Here is a 24,760-nt window from a genome sequence, read left to right on the forward strand (position 1 = left end):
TCCAGACACCCAATTATTTTTTGGTGTGTGTGCACGCATGTGTATCTCAGACAGACAATATTGTATGCCTAACGTGTAAGACAGTGATTACATTGCTCCGCTAGAGTGATGTGAAAATATGTGTGGGACGGTGATACAGATGGATATCCCAACTATCAATCACTGTGTGATTTTACTGTGGAAGAAAATCTGAAAAAATACATTCAGTAAACCTCAGCACTTTAATTGCGAGCTAAAGAAGACGGTGTGTGTGGGAGATTTTTCTCACAAACTTGTATTCTCCTACACACCTGTCACAGAGAATATTCATGTACGAGGGGGAAAAAAAGAAAAAAGAGCTAGGTTCATTTTCAGCAGTGGAAAATGTGCAGAGTTTAGAGAGGCACTTGAGCACAGTTTGAGCCTAATAAGGGCACTTTGTACACTATGGAGTAATTGCATCTCAAAGACTGATGCAGGGTTACTCTCACAGGCACAAACATGCACAATTAAAAATCTGTCAGAATAATACGGCCACACGACAATAACACCGTGCTCTTCCTCGACTTACCGTAATCCTTGGGCACGACCACGGAGTACAGACAGGTTCGTGAGCTGCTGTAGTTGCCAGGGTAACCAGGAGACAAGACAACTCCCTCCAAACCGGAGTACTGTCCACCGCATGGAGCTGGACAGACAAAGAAATGAGGCATGAGGACACAGGGCAAACACAAAGGGAAGGTCTTGAGCCAGTCGTGTACGATTCATCCACCCCGCCACACACACACACACACACACACACACACACACACTTTCCCATCCCCTCTGTTACATCACTTCTAAATTACTTTTCTTGTCTGATTGGGCTTTGGGTGGAAGATGTCCCTGGTGTTTGCCACGGTGAAATTGCAATGTTTTCCAAGTGTCCCTCAGGGTTAGTCTGGATGAGATGAAGCCCCCAATGCTCTGCCTGTGCTTGTGTCTTTGTGCACGTGGCCAACCCGTGTATGTGGATGTGCTACTTTATTTGATTGTGCGAAAATGTGCACGTATTCCATTTGACATGTACTGTTACTTCACATCGTGAGAGCCACATTCATGTTTTGGAATGGACTACCTCCATCGCTAAGATCCATATCTTCCTATTCACAAGCAGCTAAAAATACATCTTCACTTCTCTTGAATTTCCCGCCCTCTCCATATCCCACATCCTTACTCTGTCTTTTTTATGATTTCAATCTATGAATTTTTTGTACCTTATTTCCATTGTCTCTATTTGTTACTGATCGCTTTGTTCTCTATCTCTTCATTTTTGCTCATTTTGCTCATATAACATTGATTATGTGTGCACTTTATCTCCTTTTTTTTCTCTATGTTTATTTGTTAGCCATAGAAATTTGTTTTGTTGTAATTAGTGACAGGGGTGGAACTTATGTACAAGCCAATCAGCTTCGTTCCCTCCTTGCACCATCGAATATAAATGTGTGCTAAATAAATAAACCTAACCTAACCTAAAGTAATGTGGGGGTGGTGTCTTTCCCTAGCTTTTTCCACAGTGCGTGTTTATGGGTGTCGTGGGAATGTCCTGGAGCAGGCAAGATGACACAGGTTTTGCAGTGAGTGTGAGGATCAGATATGCAAAGTGCGTAGCTGCTGCCTTCAAATTGCAGATTAAATTAAAGCTACGCCCTCGCGTTTATTAACATCAGCAAAACCCACACGATTCTGCACATATACCTGTAGGACACAGATCTGCGCTAACAAAACCACATCATTGCACATGTGTGTTTACACGTGATAAATCTATAAGCACTGATGGTGGTTTGTGTTCCTAACAACCGTCTCCAGATGTCAGTGTTTACCAATGCAGATGGGTTTGGGTTTGTTCCAGCTCGGCTTCCCGTCTCCCCCCATGATGCAAGTGAGGGTTGGGTCTCCCTCTAGTGTGTAGCCACTGTCGCAGTGGTAGGTGACAGTGGAGCCCAGCTTGAGGTCGGTGCCCACCCGTGTCCCGTTGCGCACCAGGCCCGGCTCGAAGCAAGACTCCCTGGGGTTCTCTGTGTAGAGAGGTAACACGGTGGAAAATCAGTGACAGAAGGAAGCGCACGTTAGTATTCAATAAAAGGGATTTTGCGTCAAGCTGCAGTGTTGATGCTGGAATAGAAATTGTTTTTCTGCCTTAGGTTCATGATAATCTCTGATCTCTTCCTTCCTGTGCTCGTTCCTTTTTTCCCTGTAACTCTGTGCTTTCCTCTCTCAGTAAATATATCTCACTGACTGCCACTTTTCTCTCTAATCCTTGACGGTGCCCTCTCATCTGTGGCTGCTGGAGGTATGTATGGCTGTGGAGACAGACAGGCAGCTGATTGAGAGTGGCATTGCTCTGGCCCAAGGTCTGCTGACAGCACACAACCGCTCCTCACACAACACTCTGCTGTGCAGTCAACTAGAGAAGACAATGCACATACGCAAGCTTTCTTGCTCTCTCTCTCTACACACACACACACACACACACACACACACACTGTATCTAACCACATATCAATCACCACTCCTGAGGTCGTAAGAAAGATGTCTCGCTCAATCTACCATCACATTGTTCTTAGATGGAAAATGTGCATGTGAGAGGAGGCCTGTCAATTTGGCACACTTCACACCCTTACAGCTAAAATAAACATAGGAGAAATGCCCAAGGCAATTTAGTTCAATCTTAAACGCAGACCACTCAGGTCTCACAGCAAACTTCAATATTTGATGATTGAGCACACACACAGAGACACACAAATACAGAAAAGAAGATGAGTCAAATTTTTCTCTTTTGTCAGTAAAACGTCAACTCACAATTCACCGACCTTCTTCTCGGGGAACAGAAATTGAATGAGATAAATGTTCTAAAAGCTGTGGCTGGATGTGGCAAGTGAAAATAGTGAAGGGGAAAGTTCACACAGTATAAAATACTGCATAGATGTTATCACGCTCCATTGAAACTCCACAGAATGAAGTTGTCAAACGATGATATGTGTCTGGAATGTAAAACTGAAATAAAAACTGCACTTTATAAAGGAATGTACGTAGTCAGACATCTTCTATAAACTATTCGTTTGGTCCAGAGACATACCATACTTAAGTGTGCACTTCTTTATTATTGTGGGTATAACACACATATACTGTATATGTATATATATATATATATATATAGTATTGTATGTTGGAGATATATTCTATATAGAATAAGTGGTGATCTGGAGGAGTGAGTGTCTCCTATTGATCGGTTCTGGGCTAATAAAGTTCACATTTTTAAAGCATTCATTTGTAAAGGTCAGTAATGTCATTGAGATTCTTTCTTGTGTCAAGTGTATTTACAGGAGTTACAATATTATAGTGTGTCCTGGGAATACTTTTTCTGTTTGTATTTTTCCTGTCTAAGTTTACTGGAGAAGAACAACAACAACATATTGGAGGTGATTTCCTACACATTTTCACCATCTGCTCATTTACAGAAGAGTTCAAGTCGCACCATGAATGTGAATGGCCCCCAACAGGAGGAGTGCCAGAAGTTTTTTTGGTGAAGCTACGTTTGAAATGAGCAAATGCCCTTTGTGCTAAAAAAAACGAAAAACACATAAACACAACAACAAACACATAATTCCTGCATCATCCTCTGTATCTACTGTGATTACAACAAGGTCTATGCTGCATTAAAGTTCTAATCATTTATTTATGATATAATCTTCATGAGGCATCTAAGAAGCTGAGAGCTGGAGATCTGCTGACCAGACAGGATGGTGCCCTTCATGGTTGAGCAGAACGCTGAGGCCAGCCATGTGGCCAGTCTGTCTGTCACCCAGGACACCTGTTCCAGACAGGTTGAGCCCTTTCATGGGCTGATTTAGACCTAAACCTTCCCTCGCTGCCTCTACCATGAAAGTAGCGCACCTGGCAGGCGACAGTGGAAGGCGTGACAGATGCACCGGGCATTAGGTGTGGACCAGCCCCAGACACGGACACAAGCTAGCGGTGAGGAGGTCGACTGCAACATTGAGGATGGACGATTGAGTGAGCCTTGCCCTGGGACGTTTTGTGGGTGTGAGAGAAAATGGACGAGCTGCATCATCTGTTTTGGAAAATACTCAAAGGGGTTTCTGTGATGTGATGTGAAGTGAAAATGAACCCGGGCATTTGTGAAGTTATTGGATTCGACAGATGTGAGTCTGGAGGAGCCTGTGTATGTGTTTTGCCTATGCTGATCTACCCATGTCCGTGTCTATCTGTGTTCAAATATGGCTCAGGTTCATGGAAAGTTTCTGCCCACATGTTGCCCAATCAGACATCGGCCAGACACAAGCAAAATAGAAAAACTTGACAATTACTCGATAAAGGGGCTAAAAAGCACCTCAGGCTGATTTTGTAATGCAATTTTCAGCGGAGAGCCGACCAAATACTGGCTGGGCCAACTCGTCAACTCGCTGCTTCCTCACCAAACAGACCCAAACCTGCAGCCAAACATGCCTTTGTGCCATGTTGTTTGTCTGAAACCGAGGAGGTAATTTATGTATTATTTGGTTATGGTTCATTAGTGTGGAGAATTGGAAGTGGGGAGAGGGAGTTTTTCAGAGCCACACACTGGGTCCATCTGCTCCACCAGATTGGCCATACAATATCACACACTGTATTAACACACACTGCAGTGCTGGGAGTGAGTTAAGGGGCAGGCTCTGTAACGATGTCTCATCAAAAGACTGTGTTTTACCCCATTTTCCGTACAGTTTGCGAATGAGTCGCAGCGCTGCGTCGCAAAAAACATTCCAAGATCAGTTGAGTGGCTTGTATAGTTCAAATCCCATCTGGACGCAGGCCAAGAAACAGAGAGCTCATGGTCGATGTGGAATTGGTTAAATGTCTGATACCTTAAACAGCTCTAATTGAAGCTGAGATTTAAAAAGATTTAACACTGTTCTCTCAAGCAAAGCCCTTAACGAAGATGCCCTGTCTAATTTAGACCTTGTTCAGCGTCTGTATATTTGTTAAGAAAAGGGTTCAGCACACAGCCACTGAGGCACTCCCCTGACAGTTTAAAACACAAACGCTGGAAACACTGATGTCTTGTGTTATGCTTAAAACAGCTGGCCCTCTGTCAGGGATGTCTGTGATTATTCTGTATCTTGTGTGGACTACAGAGTAGCTTGAGTGAGAAAATAAAAAATTTGGGTCCCCCAAAACAACACGCTGCGGTCAGCTAAGCTTAGACGTGAGACAACAAAACGTTGTTTGCTCTAATTTATGAGAAGCCTTTTGTGCAGCTGCAGCACACTTATCAAAAGGAGCTTCAGCACACATGCTGTCGGCTTTTCATTTTCATAATTCTTTGTGTTAGTCGGCAACTAGAGGAGGTACGGATCAATAATGACGCCCTAGCAGACCATGGCACAAATGGGAGGGTGGTGATCAGCACGCTGCAGCACAGACACCCCATTCTTTCTCTGAAGCAATTTTCACACCACTAATCTCACTCGTTTTGGACTAGACACAAGACGAAGTTAAAAGGAAACAATCTGCAAGGTCGATAAGCAGCAGAGGGTAAATCCATTTTCACTGTGCCAGAAGAAGAATTTTTAAACACAAATTGTTCAGGGGATAAAACCTCAAACTATTTAAAATTCACCCTTTTCTTCAGAATCCTAAAACACCGGAGATGAAAAACTGATTATAAAAAAAATACACATTACACATATACCGGTACTGCAAAATCCAAATTTTCTGCTATCTTAATTGATTTCTTTGTCCAGTTAGAGAAACATGTCATTACAATCAAAAGTAACCCACCTGTGTACTGCAGCACAAATCCGTTGCTGCTTAGGGAAGCATCACTGCGGAAAGCCAAGAACAGCGTGTTGGAACTGCTCTCTATACGGTCTGGGACGTCTGTGCCATAGAAACTACCCAACAAAGGGCTGAGGGAGTCCGGCCCATCGTAGATGTGTAGGAAGTCATAACTGGGCTCCAAGCTGAACCTGGTAATAAAAGTTCACAGGACAGAACATTAGAATATTTGCATCTTAGATGAGCTGTAAGCAGGGGGACAACTTTGCATGTTTTCTTTGTGCTTTGTTGCGAAAACATATAGAAGAGAATAAATGTGATATAAAGATAGCAGACTTGAGTGTGGTAGTATATGATATACTACCACACTCAAGTCTGCTATCTTTATATCACATTTGTGTTGTAGCTTTTAGAATATTGAAGCTTACTGGTTGAAGCTCAGGGCGATGACATAGTCCTGTGTGACAGTAACTGTCCAGTCACACTCCCTCCCATGGGGGTAAGGCTCAGGATAGTCTGGAGACAGGATCAGCCCACTGGGGCCTGTCAGGTTACCGCCACACGGAGCTACGGAAAGAGAGCAGCTGATTATTATTCACAGTCGTAACTCCAGCACTACACAACAGTGGAATTTTGAAAGCTATTGAATACTAATCTAAATAGCTGTTGGACCACAACAACAATCATTTTAAGTCAATAATCTAATTTCCAGGTTAAATAGTCTTTATTTATGCTTGGGAGTGTTTATTTTGCCTGCTTGTATCGTTATTTTGTTCAAATTCAAATACGGCAAACATACGGCTACATCTCAAATGAGATCACTGACTGCCAATTGTTAAAACTTAACAATGGTGACAATGAACAGCGAACAAGCAGCATGAATTGAATGGCTACGTAGTTTCTGAAGCTTTTTAAAGCAGAAGCAAGTCCTGCTGTATCCTGCTTTGTATCCTGCGGTACGTGCTGGATGGTTTCCCCACAGGAAGGTGTAGTAGCAGTGACAGATGCTTAATTGAGACGTAGCTAATGCCCACAGACACTGGCTTTACCGCGCTCTCACCTGAAAAGTGTCAGAGAACTGTCCCACCTCTCACCAAAAAAAAATATCAAACTAATTAAGCTAAGCAGTAATTAAACAAGGCAGCTAATTACAAGGTCTTAATTACCACCGTTAATTACTCCACATTGTTTTGAAGAGTACAAAGTGGGATCATATATTTAAAAAAAAAAAGTAGACTGTAAAGAGTAGAGGTCTGACAGAGAGGTCGGTGTTGTTATTGAGGAAGAGGATAATCAGATCTCTGTGTCTGCTGCAGTGACTTCAGGAAATGTCTGGGGAACACGCCAATCGGGTTTGCCAATTGAGATTCACTTAAGGAGTCTGTTAAGTAATCACATTAGGAATCTGTGCTGTCTACCTGTTTCACAAAAGTCAGACCAGCAAGAAAGGTTACACCATTCACTGAATTAGAGAGGTTGTGGTCCATGATAAGCTTTATAAGAAAAACATTTACTTACTCTCTACTGTCTTTAGTGATTGTGCAATAAAAAAAAATCTTATTACCAGATTCACTTACAAATACAATTCTAAGGAATATAACGTATTTTCCTGCACAGCGCTGCTCTGAAAAATGAGCTCCTGTGAGATGTTTTAAAAAATTACAGCTGTCTATTCCTCAAACCTTTGGAAGACCAAAGTGAATTCTGGAAAACTGCATGTAGCGAGTGTTTTATCACTCGGCAGTAGCAACAGATGTGTGACAACAGTCGGACTAGTTCTGGTCGTAGTCATGTAGCATGTAGCGCTGGCCATAATTGATGATTGCCTGCCGTGTTGATAGAGTACCTGTGCATGTGGGAGGGTCTGGCTGCCAGAAGAAGCGCCCGTTAATCTCAGTGCATGTGATCCTGTTGGCCCCCTGCAGGATGTAGCCAGGATCACACTGAAACACCACATGGTCTCCAGGTTCCCTGCTGTCCCCGCCTCGGGTACCATTAGTAGGCATGCCTGGGTCATTGCAGGAGGTTGCCGTGGAGACTAAACGAGTGAGGTAAAATCCAATCAGTGAATTGACATGAAAATGATGCCCCGTTACGGGATGATAAAAGGATGTTATTATCAGAGTTCCCAGTTGAACCTCGTCTGTCCTCTACACCCAGCTGCCACCCAGCCATCAAACCCCATCTTCTAACATTTCTTTCACCTCCTCACATCAGGCTCCCTCCTCACCAGAGAACTGCAGAGCAAAGCCTTGCTTGCTGGTGAAGAAGTCTGTGGTGAACTGCAGGCTGACGGTGTTGAAGGTGCTGTGCGCGTCCTGGGGCACCACCGAACCGCTGAGCTCCCTCAGCAGGACCCCTCCATCCTGGGGCCCGTCCCAGATCCGCAGCACATCGTGGACCTCCTCCGTGTGGAAAACCAGGAAATGTAGACTGTAAAAGACAATAATAATATTCTTTAGAGGCCCTGACAACTAATCCTGCCTCCGTCTGAATTTAAACTTTAACCCGTTCTTATGATTCAGTCTTACAAAAAAACAACCTCAAGCAGACAAAAAAACTCTTTATTGTCTAATTAGAAAATTAAACTCTGGCTCTGAATATTGTCACCTTCTATTTGCATTTTATTTCCTTCAAACTGCCTCGGGTCTCTTTAAAAGAAGGTAATTTTAGTCCATATCTTTAAGTTTTTCCATTAACAGCTTTACTCAGGAGAAAAATCGGGTCTCCATTATTTTCTGACACATAATGCTGGTAGTATACAGATTAGGGGATTTGGAAAAACCTGTGGCATCTTCCATGTTTTACAATCACAAGGTTCAGTATTTTGTTTGTTTTGCATGGTGGCAACAATTAAATACAATGATGGAACAATAGTAGAAGAAAAAATGAGAATAAGTCGAGGCTTTTAGCGTTACAAATCACTATTACTAAAATATAAAAAAAAGAAGAAAGGATGAGTCAGATCTAAGCAGGAGGAAATAAACGGATTAAATCAAACTACTGTGTATTTAAAAGAATCAATGCACACAAGGTAATAATGTGATTAAAGGAGACAATAGAGGAAAGACAGAAACACAGGGGAGGACAAATATAAAGCAGGGAAACAAATAACATTGAAAGTAAATCACAGACGCCAGATCCAGAGCATTCAATGGATGTTCCACTGTGTCAGTCAAGCAGATATGTCTGCCATGGCATTTAATAGTTTCAGTCTAGACATCAGAAAGATGATGCTGTCAAAACATCTACCCTTCACTTTCTGCTTAGACAGCTGTCAGCCAGCTGGTGGTCCACTGGATTTGGAAGGCACTGCAGTTGTGTATGTGTGTCTAAGCATGCTAGCTTAAATTCAAGTGGCTCCTTAATGCCATATTCTCCGGAGTTCTGGGTGAGAGCATGTGTTACAGTATAGCTACATTTTGGATGGGCTCTTTCAAGGCAAACTGTATTTTCAGTCTTATCCTGTGGCAGAGTTTTTCATACAATTAGTAATAAAAACACATCAGCTCATTTAATTTATACTGTCTTCTGTTTTAAGCCTTTGACATCCCTTTCAATAAAAATAACATAGTAGAAAGCATTGAGATGAAGCTGTGCTAAAATGAACTATACTCACATACTTCACATACTAAGTAACAATTTATCTCAATAATACTTTTCTACAGCAAAGAAAACACTGTTGCTAATGTTTCTTCAAATGCCCAGATGATGAAACTTCTTACATGTATTTCCCACTGAGAAATGAACACGAAAAAAATACAAAAAAGCACATATTATTATTGCTGCTCTGTGATCTGAACAACCGTTTGAATATTTCAGTGTGCTAATACGAGAAACTATTATAGAAACAATTTAATTATGAACAACTGACAACTGTTTTCCCCCAAAGCAATTTCCTGACACTCTCGCCCATGTTTCAATCATTTGAGTTTTGAAGTTGCGTTCTTGCAATGAAATCCTCACGCAGTACTTAAGCTAATTTTTTTTTTTTTGAAGAGAGAAGTCTGTAAATCTCTGTTGATTCTATTATTTTGTCCACAAGCTTAAGCTTAGCTTATTATAAATCTGTCCAGTAGTCGTTTTCACAAAATGCCATTTCAAATTCAATGAGATGAATGGAAATCACTTTCCCAGTCAACGTGGTACTTTATGTGCTTTTAGTATCCTCATCCTTTTTCACACACGTACGCGCACACAGCCTTCAGCTACAGATGATGCAGAGGAGAAACAGCAACCCACTGATATGTCGGGTTTAGCAACAAGTTCCTACCGTTTCTGCATAATTGGTGTCAGACTCCGATTCCCATACTGTCTGATGTGTGAGCAGGAGCCAGGGGCTACTCAACACTGTGCTCTGTGTGTGGATACTGTACGTAACCTACTTGACAAGTCCTGTCGCATCGTTTGTAAAATACATGTGGGAAAACAAACAGAGGCAGACAGGCGCACCAGTACATTTTCACGCAAATATACACTGATAGGTATATTTAGAGGATACAAGGCTGCATTACGCACTTGAACATAAGCATCCATGCCTGGGAAAAGACTCATGCATACATACAGGGCACACATTAACCTCCTTATCTCTGCAAAGCAGCACATCACATGTTTCCAACTTTGATCATCTAATAAGTAGCATAAATACTAATCCCATTCACTGTAATCATCCCCCTACTCACAGTCAGGTCTGCTGCTAATATTCACTGGAATATTCAAAATACCCTGTGATATACAGTCGTCATTTAAAACTTAATGAAACAGAAAACACATAGCAAATCATTACTTATACATATAAGCTGTTGGAAGAGATAAATCTGTTTACTTCTCCTGAGCACCCTGTGGCTCCCAGACATCCCGCTGTGATTGGCTGACAAACTTGTAGAGATTCAAACCCCAATGTTTACAGTCTATTAAGAGTTAGGGAAGACATTCATTCTTTTGTTTAGAATGCCAGAAGCGTTAAGATGGGAAAGTGTGTCAAACCACACCACTGCTTTGAAACCAAAAATTAACATTCTTTCCCAGCTACTGTTGTGATCGCTTGTAAATTGACCCTGAAATGTGCCACTATTGAGACAGCGTTTCTTCTTGGCAGCTCCTAAGCACAAGGCGCCAAAGTCTTTGCAGTAGCCCCATCCTATATATCACTCTGGCCCCATCCATTGTTTTTTAAAATCTCTACCAGTCATCTGTTAAAGGGGTTAGCTACAAGTTTAATTCCTCCCGGCCAGTAGGTGCCACACTCACACGCGCCCACTCTCGCTCCAACCTTGGCCAGGTACGCCAGGAGTGGCTAGTAGCTTAAGCTAACGCTAACTGTATTTAACGAGCAGCAGCTTCGGACTGAAAACACAACTCACCCACAGAAGAACCCGACAAACCTGCAGCATTAGCGTTAGTTAGCATTAGCATTACCATTAGCACAATATCATTTCTCCTCAGAGCTATCACGATCTGGCACCCCCTGAGCTCCACCTCACGTGACATCAACGTAGTAATGTTGTTGGCGCAGGGATCTTTCTATACTAATTGTTTTTTTCAGTAAAATTAATACTTCTGCACCACTCTAGACGTTTTGTGGATGTATTATTTTTTAAAACTTAATCATTTTGATGAATAAGTTGTAGCCATAACCTTTAAAATGAATCTGCAAACATGCATCAAGCATGAATGAAATATCTTTTCTGCAAAACTGAGGTCAACCTTTCACATATTCCAAAAAAACAACAAAAATGTGAAATGTATCTACATTATGTATGTGTGTAAATGTGACGGGGGACCGTGGTAGAAAAATTCACTGGTGGTGACCTGCTAATTTTCCACTCCCTTCCTGCGTAGCTCCTGCTCTTCCAGCAAGCAAAGGTGATGTTCAAAGGCCTCCATCCCTGTCATGTAAGTGCCGCAGGCAGTCAGATGCTTGTTATGCAAATGCTGTTATGAAACCCTCAGGTACTATGATCCTTTCACCTACGCTCCACCTCCCCATACTCTAGGCAGGAGACACTGAGGTGTCTCACCGAGTTTGCCGGCATGAATAAAACAAAAAACGAGCACCTTTTTCTAATATGTGTACATATGTGTGTCTGCCTCCTTGCATAGAATATTAATGTGCGCATGTGTATGTGTGGAGGCAGCATCGAAGATGAGTGAGCGTAAAAAAGACGGTTCTGGGGATTTGCATGAGCAATGCCCGAAGCGGAGCACCAGTCACGTGTTGGATCCATGCTGATGTTCTGACAGGTCTCATGTTCTAATGCAGCTTTCCTGACTGCCAGACACCGGATGGCATTGGTGTTTTATCTAGAGATTTATATGTTTAGAAGAAAGATGGAAAGGTGGGTGGAAAGGAAGAAGTACAGGAGGGAGGTGAGGGAGGGTACAAAAACAAGCCCCGTGTTAATCATGGCTTTTTTGCTGGAAGAAGAGGATGATGGCAGGAGGATAAGAGGTTGATGGAGAGCAGAGGAAGCTCTGGAGCATGGAGGGATTTGTGCTGAGCGGTCAGATGGATAGGATGGACGTGGGCTGCATGTTAGGATAATTGGTTCCTTTTGTACAAGATCTAAATAGCCTATCTCTCCTTGTCACTTTCAGAGAGTGAAGGCTGGGGGTGGGGGAGTGGGACGAGGAGATAGTGAAAAAGAGACAAAGGTTAAAAGAGAAGGTAGTTAGAAAATATGTTGATTCTGGCACGTAAAAACCCTGCTGCAGCTCAGAGGGCTTAGTGAAACACATGTAGGGGATATACACTACGATATCTTTCCTTATGTGAGTGTGCTCTGTGATACTGACCATGCTGCCACAGCTACCAGGGAGAGAAGTGTGTGTGTTTAAAAGTTCACACTTATTTAATATGAACAAAATGCTTCACAGCTTGTCATCCTGAGCTGTTCATTTCAGAGGGGCCTAAGAAGAGAAGTGTTAACCTCCAGTGTGGGGAGTCCATTTAGAGACAACTTCTGCACTTATCACAAATGCTAGAGGGGTGTGGTGGAAGCGAGTGTGTGTTGGAAGAGGGTACATAAGGGATGAATAAATAAAACAACAGGTTGGGAGAGAATGTGCAAGCGTGTCCCACTGAGGAAAAACAGAAAGTTTGGCCTCAACTCGACAATTCGTGGAATCACAGAAAACCATGTTTTGAAGATTACAGCTGAGGGCTCCTTCTTTACACTTGTCCCCCCCTCTTAATGAGATAAAATAGTTCAACAGAGTGTCAGAGGAATTGCTGTGAGATGGTGGAGAGAGGGATGGAAGAGATTTCTCAGGTCTCTTTTGATTCTGCCTTAACCATTTTGTATTCATATGAGAGGAATAAAGAGAGGAATGGAGAGTGCTGAGACTCCCTGATATGAATACAAAACAGAGGAGCTGCAATCACGAGTCCTGTGGGGAGTCGTCAGAGTAGGTGTATGTGTGCATGAAGATGATAAATAAGTATATATGTGGGGGTGTGAATGGATGTGTGTGTGTGTGTGTGTGTGTGGTGAATAAGGAAGAAGAAAAATGTAGAGCAAACATGCGCTCGCAGCTCCCTCCTCTCGCAACTAATTGAGATTGTGTATGTAAAGCCAATGTTACGCTGAGAGCCAACCTTTATCGATACGTGTGGATGTGGCCTCCGTGGGACAGTCCCAGTGGGACCGTTCATCAAGCCTGAGACACTTCCACACCAGGAGCTTTAAAAGACACGAAGCACATGAAGACAGTAGGGCCGACTCGTGGTGGTTCTCGTGACGCCTGAAGCGAGTTGCGGTCACAGCAATCTCTCTCTCTCTCTCTCTTTTTTTTGGGGCCGGTTCAAGCTCAAGTGTGAGGCGCATGATGTAATATCATGTCAGCAGTGTTATCATACAGATAAAAGACAGTTCACAATTATTTTCAGGCAGGAAGAGGTGTGGAATTGGGAAATGAATCAGAGAGATAAAAGCAGAGGTTAAAGAACGCACACACACACACACACACACACATACAAACCTTTCACTTATGATGACCACCCATTTATCAAATTCATTCCTTATCCCTCAACACAGTCTCAAATCTTTGCCTGACCTGAACCTAAGTCTTATTAAAAACACCCAACTCTTTATTCTTAAAATAGAACCTAAAAAAGAGACAAGCCAATATAACTTCACTCTATAAAAAGAAACACTCTCTTTCTCTCTCTCTCTCAGACGCACACACAAACACACACATACAATATCTATATGAAACCATGTTTTGGGCTGTGCATAGTGAAATATTTATGTATATTCATTTGAGAAGGCACAGTTTCTGTGACAGAGCATGACAAATGCTCTAAGTGGTCACACACTGCATTGGAGGCAGCAGTGGAGTATGTGGCTCCTTGAAGGAAAAATCCATGTATCCATCTTGTACATCACTTGAAGAAGGATTTAAGAGCAGAGACTTTGTCACATTTGAAAAATTCTCTCCTCAGGCTCAACTGTGCAGACAATACTAATGATCTTATCTGAAGACAAATTCTAACTATGTGAGAGAAAAAAAATTGCCAAGATGCAATTATGAGATCCATTGTGATTCACTTGGGATTTGAAGAGATTCTGCTGGTCACATATTAAAAGACAGGTTTTGGTAGTTGTAACTTCATTGTCCAAGTGCACTGGATGAACAGTGTGTTTGGATCACCAGTGGATTGTCCCATTAAAACGAGATTTATCAATAGAAAGTGCTGTGGTTGTACTGTATATAATCATTTCTGAGAGGCAACTACATTTTGCATGGAAAGATGTTACAGAGAGGCACACACACAGTTGAGGTGAGTTAAGTGACTGAGCTGAGGCTGTGTGAGTCAAATGCAGTGATTTCATTTATTTTAGTGTGACAGTGAAGAAACATTTAAATGTACATCCCGCTCTGTAAGCAGTGTGGGTCTCTGACTGCAGCAGGGACTCTGCTCCATGACACTACTGGGAGACTGACCGCCTGCTCTTTGAAAACAGCAGCAAGCCTTGCTTTCATGTCGGAGTCTCCAAACATCAGAAAAGTCTCTAACAACATCAGAAAAAGTCCCTAGATTCGTCTCTAGTCCCTGTGAATGTTGATCTGTCCTGCTCTCAGTCAGAGTTAGAGTGAGACAGACTAAGCAATAATACAAAAGTTAGACAGGTAAAATACACTAAAGGTTGAAAACTTATGGTTCTCTCAGTTGTTGGCAGGCTTCCAAAAGCTTGGGCAATGCGCTGCCCGTGTTCTCCAGCATCTTTAACAAGACAATTGTAACAACTGCCTGTGAATGTGCTTATCTGAAAATCAGGGCCAAAATAAAGATCGGTGAACACACCCATTAATCGGCTGATGCCAATACCAGTAAAAAAACACAAATATCGGCCCGATATATCAACCGGCCGATGTATCGGTCGACCCTTAGAGGCAACTACACTCACCAAAGGGATAATTAGGAGCGCCACAATACCAAAGGGTAAGGCCTCCCTTAGCTTTAAAGCCTCAGCACTTCATAGTATTGATCCAGTGAAATTCTGCTCCATGTTGACATTTCTGAAAATTTGTCAGCTGCACACGTCCCATTGACATCCCAAATGTGTTCAACTGGCGCCTGAACCCATTGTCATGTTCGTGAAACCAGTTTGAGATGACTTTTGTTTTAGGACATTGTGCATTTTCATGCTGGAAATAGCCATTAGAACATGGCAAACTGTGGTCATAAAGGGATGCACATGGTCAGTAACAATACTGAGATAGGCTGTGGCATTCAAACCATGCTTTATTGATAGTTAGAGGCCCTATGTGCCAGGAACACATTCCCCATTGCACTGCGCCACCAGCCTGGACTGTTTACACAAAGGCAGGTTGGGTCCATGGACTCATGCTGTTGGTGCCAAATTCTGACTCTACATACCACATGCGTGTCTCGCAGAGATGCAGATTCATGAGACCAGGCTACACTTCTTCCAGCCCAACAAGATTGGTTATCTGAGTTACCGTAGCCTTGCTGTCAGTTCCGACCAGTCTGCCAATTCTTTCCTGACCTCGCATCGACAAGGCGTTTCCAACTGCAGAGCTGCTGCTGCTCCCTGGATGTTGTTGTGTTTTTCCCACCATTCACTCTCGGGATTGTTGTGAGTGAAAATCCCAGCAGATTGGCAATTTCAGAAATACTCAAACCAGTCTGTCAGGCACTAACAACCACACCACAGTCAAAGTTACTGAGATTCTGATGTGATCTAAATGAATCTCCTGACCTGTATCAGCCCGATTTCAAGGACTACTCTGCTGCAACAATTGTCTGATTGAATGACTGCATGAATAAGGGGCCTTGCTAATATAAATATGTATGATATTGATTTATACATATTAATATTTATATCTCTAATATTCAAATATTAGAGATGACACTGATTTAAGTGCACACAGAGGTCTTTGAGAGAGGAAGTAGATAAAAGAAACAGCAAATCAATGTAGGAGGAATAAAGCAGCTAGTTGCAAACCACACTGAACCAAAGACAGATTTCAACCATGGGTCTAATTGCAATGGTCTATCTCCTTTTCACACACTGTGTTAGTCCTATTAATGCCTTGTAAACAACAGTCAATCAAAAAGGCACCATACTGTATTGCAAACCCACACAGTGCACTGTGTTTAACAATACAGAAGCTCTCAAATTAGTGGGCACGCTTCTAACTAAAGAGTAAATGCCAATTTTTAGTTGAATACATATGGCTTCTTGTTCAGTGTACCGTGTGGCCTAAATCCTTCATTTGATCTCTGCAGCCGTAACTACTGAATGTACCATCGGTGAAATGGCTCATTGCTTCTGTCATCATCGCCATTCCTTTTATCCTGTTATTATCTCTGTATGTCTGCATTCAACTCCCTGCCTCCCACCTACATTCTCTTTCCATCAATAACCCTAGGCAAAACCAGTCCGTAAGCGTGTCTGCTGTCACACGGCATAACTCCTGGTCTCTCCCCAAATTGGTACAGTTTGATTAGTGTGCTAGCTTTCTTCTGAGGCACTTGATATACAAGGAATCCCAGAGCTAATGCATTGCAAATTCTTCTCAATAATGAATTGCGTGGGTAGGATCAAAGGCATGGATATGGAGCATACCTTGCTGAGGAATGCCAGGGACCCAAAGGTAGCGAAGGCACTAATGAACCTAAACTAGCGATCATGAGGGACCTGAGAATGTCAGATGTTCAAGCTATGAGACAACATTCTCACACAAATAGAGCCATGCAGACTGGCACACCGATCTGTTCAAAGCAGGTTAAAATGATGAAGTACAGTGGACAAAAAACCTACAACACTGCAGCCTTATTACTTTGGGTTTACTCCAGCACATTAGATTTGAAATGAAGCTATACAGCACCTGTTACAAGTATTTAGTAAATATCACTGTGTTTAAAGTCTGTACTGACTATCACCAATATAGACACCAGAGGTCTGCTTAGATCTGTCGACATAAACCAAATATTAAATACTTTAACTGAGGCCTGAAAGTACTCCATGTCCCCTAAAATCATGCCTATAGAAAAAAATGTATGTCATACAGATACAATATTCTATTATGGTGAGCATGCTGTCTTCTAGGAAACGTTAATCCAATTCACGAAAGAAGAGATTATAGCCCTCCCACTTAAACCATCTATTGTATTTTCTTCCTCTTTTACACATCCCCTTACATACACATGTAGTCATGGATTTAACAGCCCTCTCCTTGAAGAGCACAGTTATTGCAAGAAACGCCTTGCTCATCCATTGGCTGAGGCCTTCCATCTCAATGCTTGTTAAAACATGATGGTTTTCAGAAGGATGATGATATATGACTGCCTTGTCTTCAGCAGTCCGAAGTGACTTAGCAATATCACATCAATATCCACAGGGACACCATAATGTTTAAAGTTGGGGAAGTGCACTGTGGTTAGTCAAAAACCAGAATTATCTTATCTGGATAAGATCAAACTGGTTACATGTGGGAGCCAGGAGCTACAACAAGGATAACAGACTGAATAGTTGTGGTTAGTCTAAATGAGAAGTGGTGAAGTGAAGAAAAGCAAATTACTTAATAAACAGCACAATTTTAGTATTTAATTAAATTACTGGCCATAAATTGCTCATAATACTGAATATAATAACACTGAGAATGAAAATGAAGCGTGCTGTAAATGCAAAACATCTGTTCTCCCCCCTTTAAGCCATAAACAAATATTTTCATACATTAAGGAATGCACTGTTTGTGCATTGTTCAATGGAAGGATAAAAAGGAGGCATACATGAATGCATGCAGAGTTAATGGAATAATGAGAAGCAGCATCACTGCTGGTGGAAACTGAAGCCTGTGATTAATTATTCCCGAAATTCCACCACTTGAGTCAGAAATTTAAAGAATATGTCAACTGGACTGGACTCTATTGAAACGCTGACTGTGTCACATGGTAATGACCTCTATGTGGAGGAATCAATAACCTGGGGCAGCTATGGAACACACTCAACAAATGCCACCATCCCATAGTCTTGGAAGCATCAAGGGCTTAACCAGGAAGTGGCATGAAAAGGGGCTGTCTGTGCTGCTTATATAATATATATGATAAAGTGCTTGACAATCAGGGTATTAAGACGGATGGAGAAATAATGCAGAAAACATATAATGGAATATCTAAGTTTGTATTTCTTGCCAAACAGAATATGTATAGCTGGAAATAAATATAGTGCATAAGCTCAAGTCAATTAAATTGGCTAGAATGGTATCAACCAAAACCCTGAGCCAAAACTATTACAGGATTTCTCTTGCTTACATTTAATCAAATTCATGGAAGTAAAAAGAACAACATGCATCCATCTGTAAGACATAATTTACTTGAAACACTTGACTTTCTTTGGTGTAGTCTAAAACCTGGAAGCTCTGAGGAGGCATTTCCTATCACCCAATAGTAACTCAGCTATTGGCCAACAGTAGCTCACTGAAGATTGATTACACAGCAGCCTGTGAAAGTGATGAATACCACTGCAAAAGGGGGGCTAAATTGGAAGTATATTGAAAGGTGGTAGATTGAAAGAAAGCCTGGGAAAGAACAATGTAATCAGAAAACTAGAAGGCATGAAAAAGGAAAGAGTGTTGCTCAGACCTAATAGTGCTTCCAGGGGCGGCCTCAATGGTCCACATACAGTGCAGGTTGTGCTCGTAGGGAGCTGGATAGCCCGGAGACAGGATACGACCAGAGGGTTCATCCTTGATGGTTCCCCCACACTCCGCTAGAAAGAGGAGGGAAGACAAAAAGACACAGAGATTTAAAAGGTGATCAATGAGAAGGGGCGATTAAAAAAGTGTACAACAAGTAAAAGATCATTTCCATTGTGAAAGTCAAATTAATTAAAGGATAAAGCAAGGTTAACATACTTAACATACCAGAGACTACATCATCCCACTTCCAGAAAGTGCATCACATCAGTTTCCTCTCATGATTATTAATTATTGACACAGCAGTCATACACTCAAATGTGATATGCTTCATCATCTTATTTGCAATCTGAATGATAGGAGGGAGAGCAGCCAACTCAATATACTATGTATCTTCTTGGCTCAGCAAAGGCAATCCACCATCTCAACCATGATCTCATCTTGTTGCCTTTGAAAGCTGATGGACTTGTTGACTGAACAACACAATTCATTCAATATAATCAGACTCAAGTTCAGAGGAACTTCAAGGAAGAAAGACGCTTTGACTAATATACCAGTATACACAGTAGAGATGTCATAATACATTCTTAATGCTATGGCTGCATAATTAATCACAAAGTAATCAAAATCACAGTGCACCTCAAGAGTTGTTTTGCTACAAGTATGCCTTGGTCAACAAATCATATTCCCAAAATATAAAGGACATGTTTGTTTGGTACAACAACCAACAATAATCATGTCAGAAATTTTATATTTTTCATGCATAAATGACCCTTCCAACTAAAATCTCATATTGCAATTACAATATCTGCCCATATATTTGCAAAATGATGGGTTTCCTTTAGTAGTACAGCCCTACTTGATAATATGACACACACAAGTGTATGAGTTGCATGTGTAACATGCTGTTGTTATTATATACTGTCCCTGTCTTCTTCACTTCAAGTGTAAAGTCAGACTAGAATACAGTACGTGCAGGGTCATTATATGTCCTGGAGGAAGCACATCTTATTGAGAGTGAGGAGTCACGTGCCGATTTGGTCTAATCTGGGCGGGGTTTGAGCTTTTTACAGTCCGGTCGGCCATGATGGAAGGAGACGCTATCGGTTGCCAGGGGCAACGTCATCAGAACAGCACAGAGACGGACTAAATTCTAGCTCTTTTTTGTGCCAACAGATCAACAAATTACAAGAAAGAATAAGGAGAAAGTAAATCACTGGAGCAGTTTTTAACACAGCAGTGATTTCCAGGCATTGTAAAACAGTAAATTACGGAGTAGACGATTTTGTTTTGCCCATAGACTAGTAAGGCTTTTGCCACCGGAATCCTTCCATCATGGCGGAGAAGGGGGGTGGGGCTCTGAGCTGTGACGACAACTCCTCACTCTCAATAGCCTATAATTCTACAATGCTATCCACCTTTTTCCGAACGTCAAAAACGTAGCCTGTTTTGCCGGTTTTGCTCTTCCGGTAGAATTTTATGTTTACGTTTCCATGGTTTCGGTAGTCGCGGTAAATGCATGGATTTCTTTTTTTTTTTTTTCAATGAAAATCTGTAAAACGCATGGATCATCAAACCAGCTTTTAACAGTGGATATCACACAAATTGGCATCCGTGTTAAAAGCCAGCGTTAATAGATCCATGCGTTTACCGCAGCTATGACAACGACTGAAAACCATGGACACGTAAACATGAAATTCCACCAAACCGGCAAACCGGAAGCCAGTTTTGACCATAGATGACGTTCGGAAACTTGTGGATAGAAAAAGCACTGTCAGAATTCTTTCATCACCTTGTTACCAGGTCTCCGTTGCCATGACATCCCTGACATACGGTATGTGGGTATGCTTGACTAACATAATGAAAGATAATGGAAGCACTGCTGATTTCTGTCTACTGAGTGACATGATAGGCAATAGATCACATAGACACAAAGGAGGTACCCGTCTAAGGAAATGACTACATTAACAGAACACAGACATGTGAAAACTTGTCATGAATGACCAGAAGAATGCTGCTGTGCTGAGGAAGCTTACAGGTGTATGTGTAGTAGTAGTAATAGTCGATATGATGGCTCTAGTGTCGTATCACAGTTCAACAAGCCGCCCTGAGGTACTGTACACACCAAACCTCAGCTCTGTCTCTTTAAAAATTGACAACCAAAACAAACACACATCCATGAAACAACAAAATCAAAACCAGAGGCCAAAACATTTTGTCAAGAGCAGAGGGAAGAATGGAGCTTTTTTCAGCCTCAAGTAATGAATTGCCATCAGAAACGCTCTGTGACTGGAAAGCAATTTTCAGCCCCCCTTCAATTACCACCTCCTACCCTTATCCAAAAAAGTGACTGAAAAAAAAGAAAACATGTTCTCAAGCAACATCAGATTTGAAGTGTTTTTGTTCACATTTTTGAGGCCACCTCAACTGACAAGAGGAGGGGAAAAGCGTTCTTGTTTCTTCCCCTTCTCCTGAGAGGAAAATAGCTTCTTCAAGCAGGAGGAAAATGGAGGTCTAGGAATCATACTGATGATGATAGTGATGACGATGGTTGTGGAATCCATCTGTGACAAGTAGGTTCTGTACTCAAGTATAGCGACATCAGCAGACACACACATCCAGGCCTTGGAAGATGGAAGTACCGTAAGGAATTGACTGCATTAACATAATACAGACCTGCACCGAGTGGAAACACATCAGACATAAAACATTTTGTGCTTAACAAACATGTCTATCCTTATGTGTGCAAATCAGTCTGTCATTTTTTCCTCTCTCCTTCACAGTCTAGTGGTGAGGACCCCGATTTTCAATTCCACTAACAGATAATATTGAGTTTATGCAGCCCTTTTCAGAAAGCGTCAGGAGCTGCCAAATGGCCTTCTCACCTCTCACAGTAAAAGTGTCAGAATTAACAATGGCTGCACATGGAAGGACCCGTCTCAAACCCTGGGCTGCCGATGTTTTGACATGATAATAAAATTAGCAGCAGGATGTGAGGACGTTTTACGACCTTTTGGGGTCAACCTTGCTGTGGATCCACGGAAAAAAAATCCCAGACAAGGTAAAAATGCTGGAATACACTGAAATACTGTATGTTTCATCAAGAAAAAAAAGTATACACATGATGATCCACAGTCTCTCTGCTCTTTCTCTATAGCACAAACTCAAACATCGTTAACTCTCTCTTGCTCACACGCTGAGTCACCTCGGAGATAAGAATGACTCCTGTCGTTAAGTGGAGAATATTTTTTTTATTTTTTTTTATATAGTTAAACTCTAATGTCTGTGTGATATGATTATGGCCAAGCTACAGTATGACATGCTGAGTCCTATCTCACTACAACGGACCAAGAAGTCAGCAAAAGTTTCCTACAAACTTCTGCCTGCTCACAAGGATCACCATCAGCCTTTATATTCTTCTCCATCGACCCTGGACTGAGGTCACCAGGTCAGCTGAGTGGCCCCCGCTAGCTGACCCTCTCTGCTGGACAACCACTGCTTCCTGGAAAACATCACCTCTCCGGGAGAGTCACGAGTGAAGCAAGCACTGAAACAACCACTTGGGGTCGACCTGAAAGGTGCTTCAACTTTAAAACGATGGTGGTAAGAAAAGGCAGACAGTTTCTGCTGTGTGGTAGGAGCTGATGCTAGACAATTTTTTTTTTTTAGCCAGAGAAAAGTTGATTTGTATCTCTAGTGCACTGCTATTCTCTGGAAACTCTTCATTCTGACAATTACAGGACAATTATATTTGGCGGTTCGAATCTGACCTCTTTGTTGCGTTCATGTATAATTTATCCGTTTCATTCAGTCACTCATTGACCTTAAGCTTAATACAACATACTGGTAATGTGTACTCAGAGTATTCAGAGAATTTACTCCCTCTTTTAAGACTGATTATTTTGATTTGTCCAAATTCCCTCCGCAATTTAAATTCAAGTGCAGTAGTTGCTAGACTCATCTCCATCATGCTTTCCATCATGCATTATACATTTAAGCAGCAATAATCACCGCAGTTGGCCTCTGATCGTTTTTGCTGTCGAAGCATAAACACACCAAACATTGCAGCCACACACATGCATAATGTAAACAGAGAATGAGCTTGGCTACAGGAAGCGCTTTAAAGATTTGACCTTGCAGTTTCTGATTTCACTGTCTGGAAAAAGTGTCAACATATTAATCTTTGCAGTCTTGCTGAGGTTTTCAGTCTCTGTTCAAGCCCCTGTGTGCTTTCCTAGGTTGCAGAAAACTTAGTGTTTCATGAAGTGAAAGGAGAAGGCAGTGATCTATCAAAGTAAGACAAAGCCATCTCTTTCTCCTAGCCTTGTGACCTAAGAAACCATTGCTCAGTGCAACTATGGCACTGCAACTCCCTCAGCCACTCGACCGCTTCAATCCATGTCCCCCTGTACATCTGAAATCATTCTAGTTCTACCTTACCTTGTTGTCTCATCTTCTATGTACTCAAAGTATCTTAAATTTCCCTCTACACAACGGCTTGATATGTGTATGGGCGCTGATAAGGACAAAATGTAAGATATATTTTGTAATATATGGGAATAAAATGTGAACTAAGAAGGATTTGTATGTTTACAAAAACAAAGGCACAAACCAATGTAAAACAAAGATGTATATCAATTAGTCAATCTATGGAATAATTTAGAAATAGAAATGAAAATATGTAACACTTAATAGATGAGCTGAAGGAAACTGTTAGTGTAAGAAGGAATAAGATGAAGCCTCAGCCTTCACCTTTTCGGTCAAGGTAAAAGGTGTTATGGATTTATACTTTCAAGAAAAAAATAAATTAATCACTGTTTGTTGTGTTGAAGTGTGTACTTGATTCTACAGGATTGAAATAAACTCACTAAACCGAACTAAAAAGACTAAAATATCCACAAATCAAACATTTCCCCCCCTGAGCAAAACATAAAACTTATCCTCTGTTAGCTGGATACTAATGTGTGGAGATGTGTGTTTGTTAGAAAATACATTTAAAAGCTATTACATATATTGGATATGCAGCTTAACATTAAGTGTCATTAACTACTGCTAACACCTCTGTGTCCAACCTAGAGCAGCTCAGGGATTCAACCTTGCAATATCCCCCCTCTGTGACTTTCAGGATATACACTCTCCCCACTGTTTGCAACTCAGTTTCCTTCTCCTTCCTCTCCTGCTCGCTGTACACCTCTCATCTACGTTCAGTGTGTCCCTGCTGCTGAAAAGTAATCCCACCATTACAAACAGAAGCAGTCCCTCATTTGCTCCCAAATTCACTCCGGCTGTTAGGCTATCATCTGCAGTGAAAAGGGCACGGGGAGGACAAACGTGTTCAGAGATACAGAGAATGCTAAATGTTGTTTATACCCAGACATGAAATTACCTGTCAGTTTGGGTTGAAAAGGGAACCAAGTAATATTATTCTAATCACCTTGGCCGATGTCAAAGAACACCGTTCTGTCTGTTTTCCTGACTGAGCTTCTGGCTGAGAAAACTCTGTCAAACATGTCACCCAGGAGAAAAACCAAAAAATAGTTTGGGGCTTTGTTTCAGTGCCACCATATAGGCTCTATGTGTATTAAGGCATATCAGTTTTAACAGTTATGAAAATAAGGCATGCTATGTTTATATCAGCTGGTGGCAAATGACAGGTGAACTGGAGATGAACTCTACAAATACAATCAGGTGGTTACACCCCCTACTTGTCTATGCACTCAGGTGTGTTGCAGAGAGATGCAAAGTTTGATTTTAGTAAAAAGACAAAAAAAAGAGAAAAAATATGAAGCAGAAA

General features: G+C 41.6%; 1 protein-coding gene across 2 annotated transcripts in view; it reads right to left on the reverse strand.

Annotated features, from left to right (window-relative positions):
• csmd2 (CUB and Sushi multiple domains 2) overlaps positions 1-24,760 on the reverse strand; it is a 241,768-nt gene that overhangs the window by 63,973 nt on the left and 153,035 nt on the right. For both annotated transcript variants that reach the window (XM_085792239.1, XM_085792238.1), the window contains exons 26-32: positions 18,914-19,040; positions 8,030-8,232; positions 7,646-7,837; positions 6,228-6,366; positions 5,803-5,990; positions 1,842-2,036; positions 551-667 (exon numbers count right to left, since the gene is read on the reverse strand). In XM_085792239.1, coding sequence (XP_085648365.1) covers positions 551-667; positions 1,842-2,036; positions 5,803-5,990; positions 6,228-6,366; positions 7,646-7,837; positions 8,030-8,232; positions 18,914-19,040 — 1,161 coding nt within the window. The remainder of the gene's footprint in view (positions 1-550; positions 668-1,841; positions 2,037-5,802; positions 5,991-6,227; positions 6,367-7,645; positions 7,838-8,029; positions 8,233-18,913; positions 19,041-24,760) is intronic.

Source organism: Trachurus japonicus, chromosome 11, assembly GCF_045865225.1.
Source record: "Trachurus japonicus isolate A0001 chromosome 11, Traja_1.0".
Classification (NCBI taxonomy): Eukaryota; Metazoa; Chordata; class Actinopteri; order Carangiformes; family Carangidae; genus Trachurus; species Trachurus japonicus.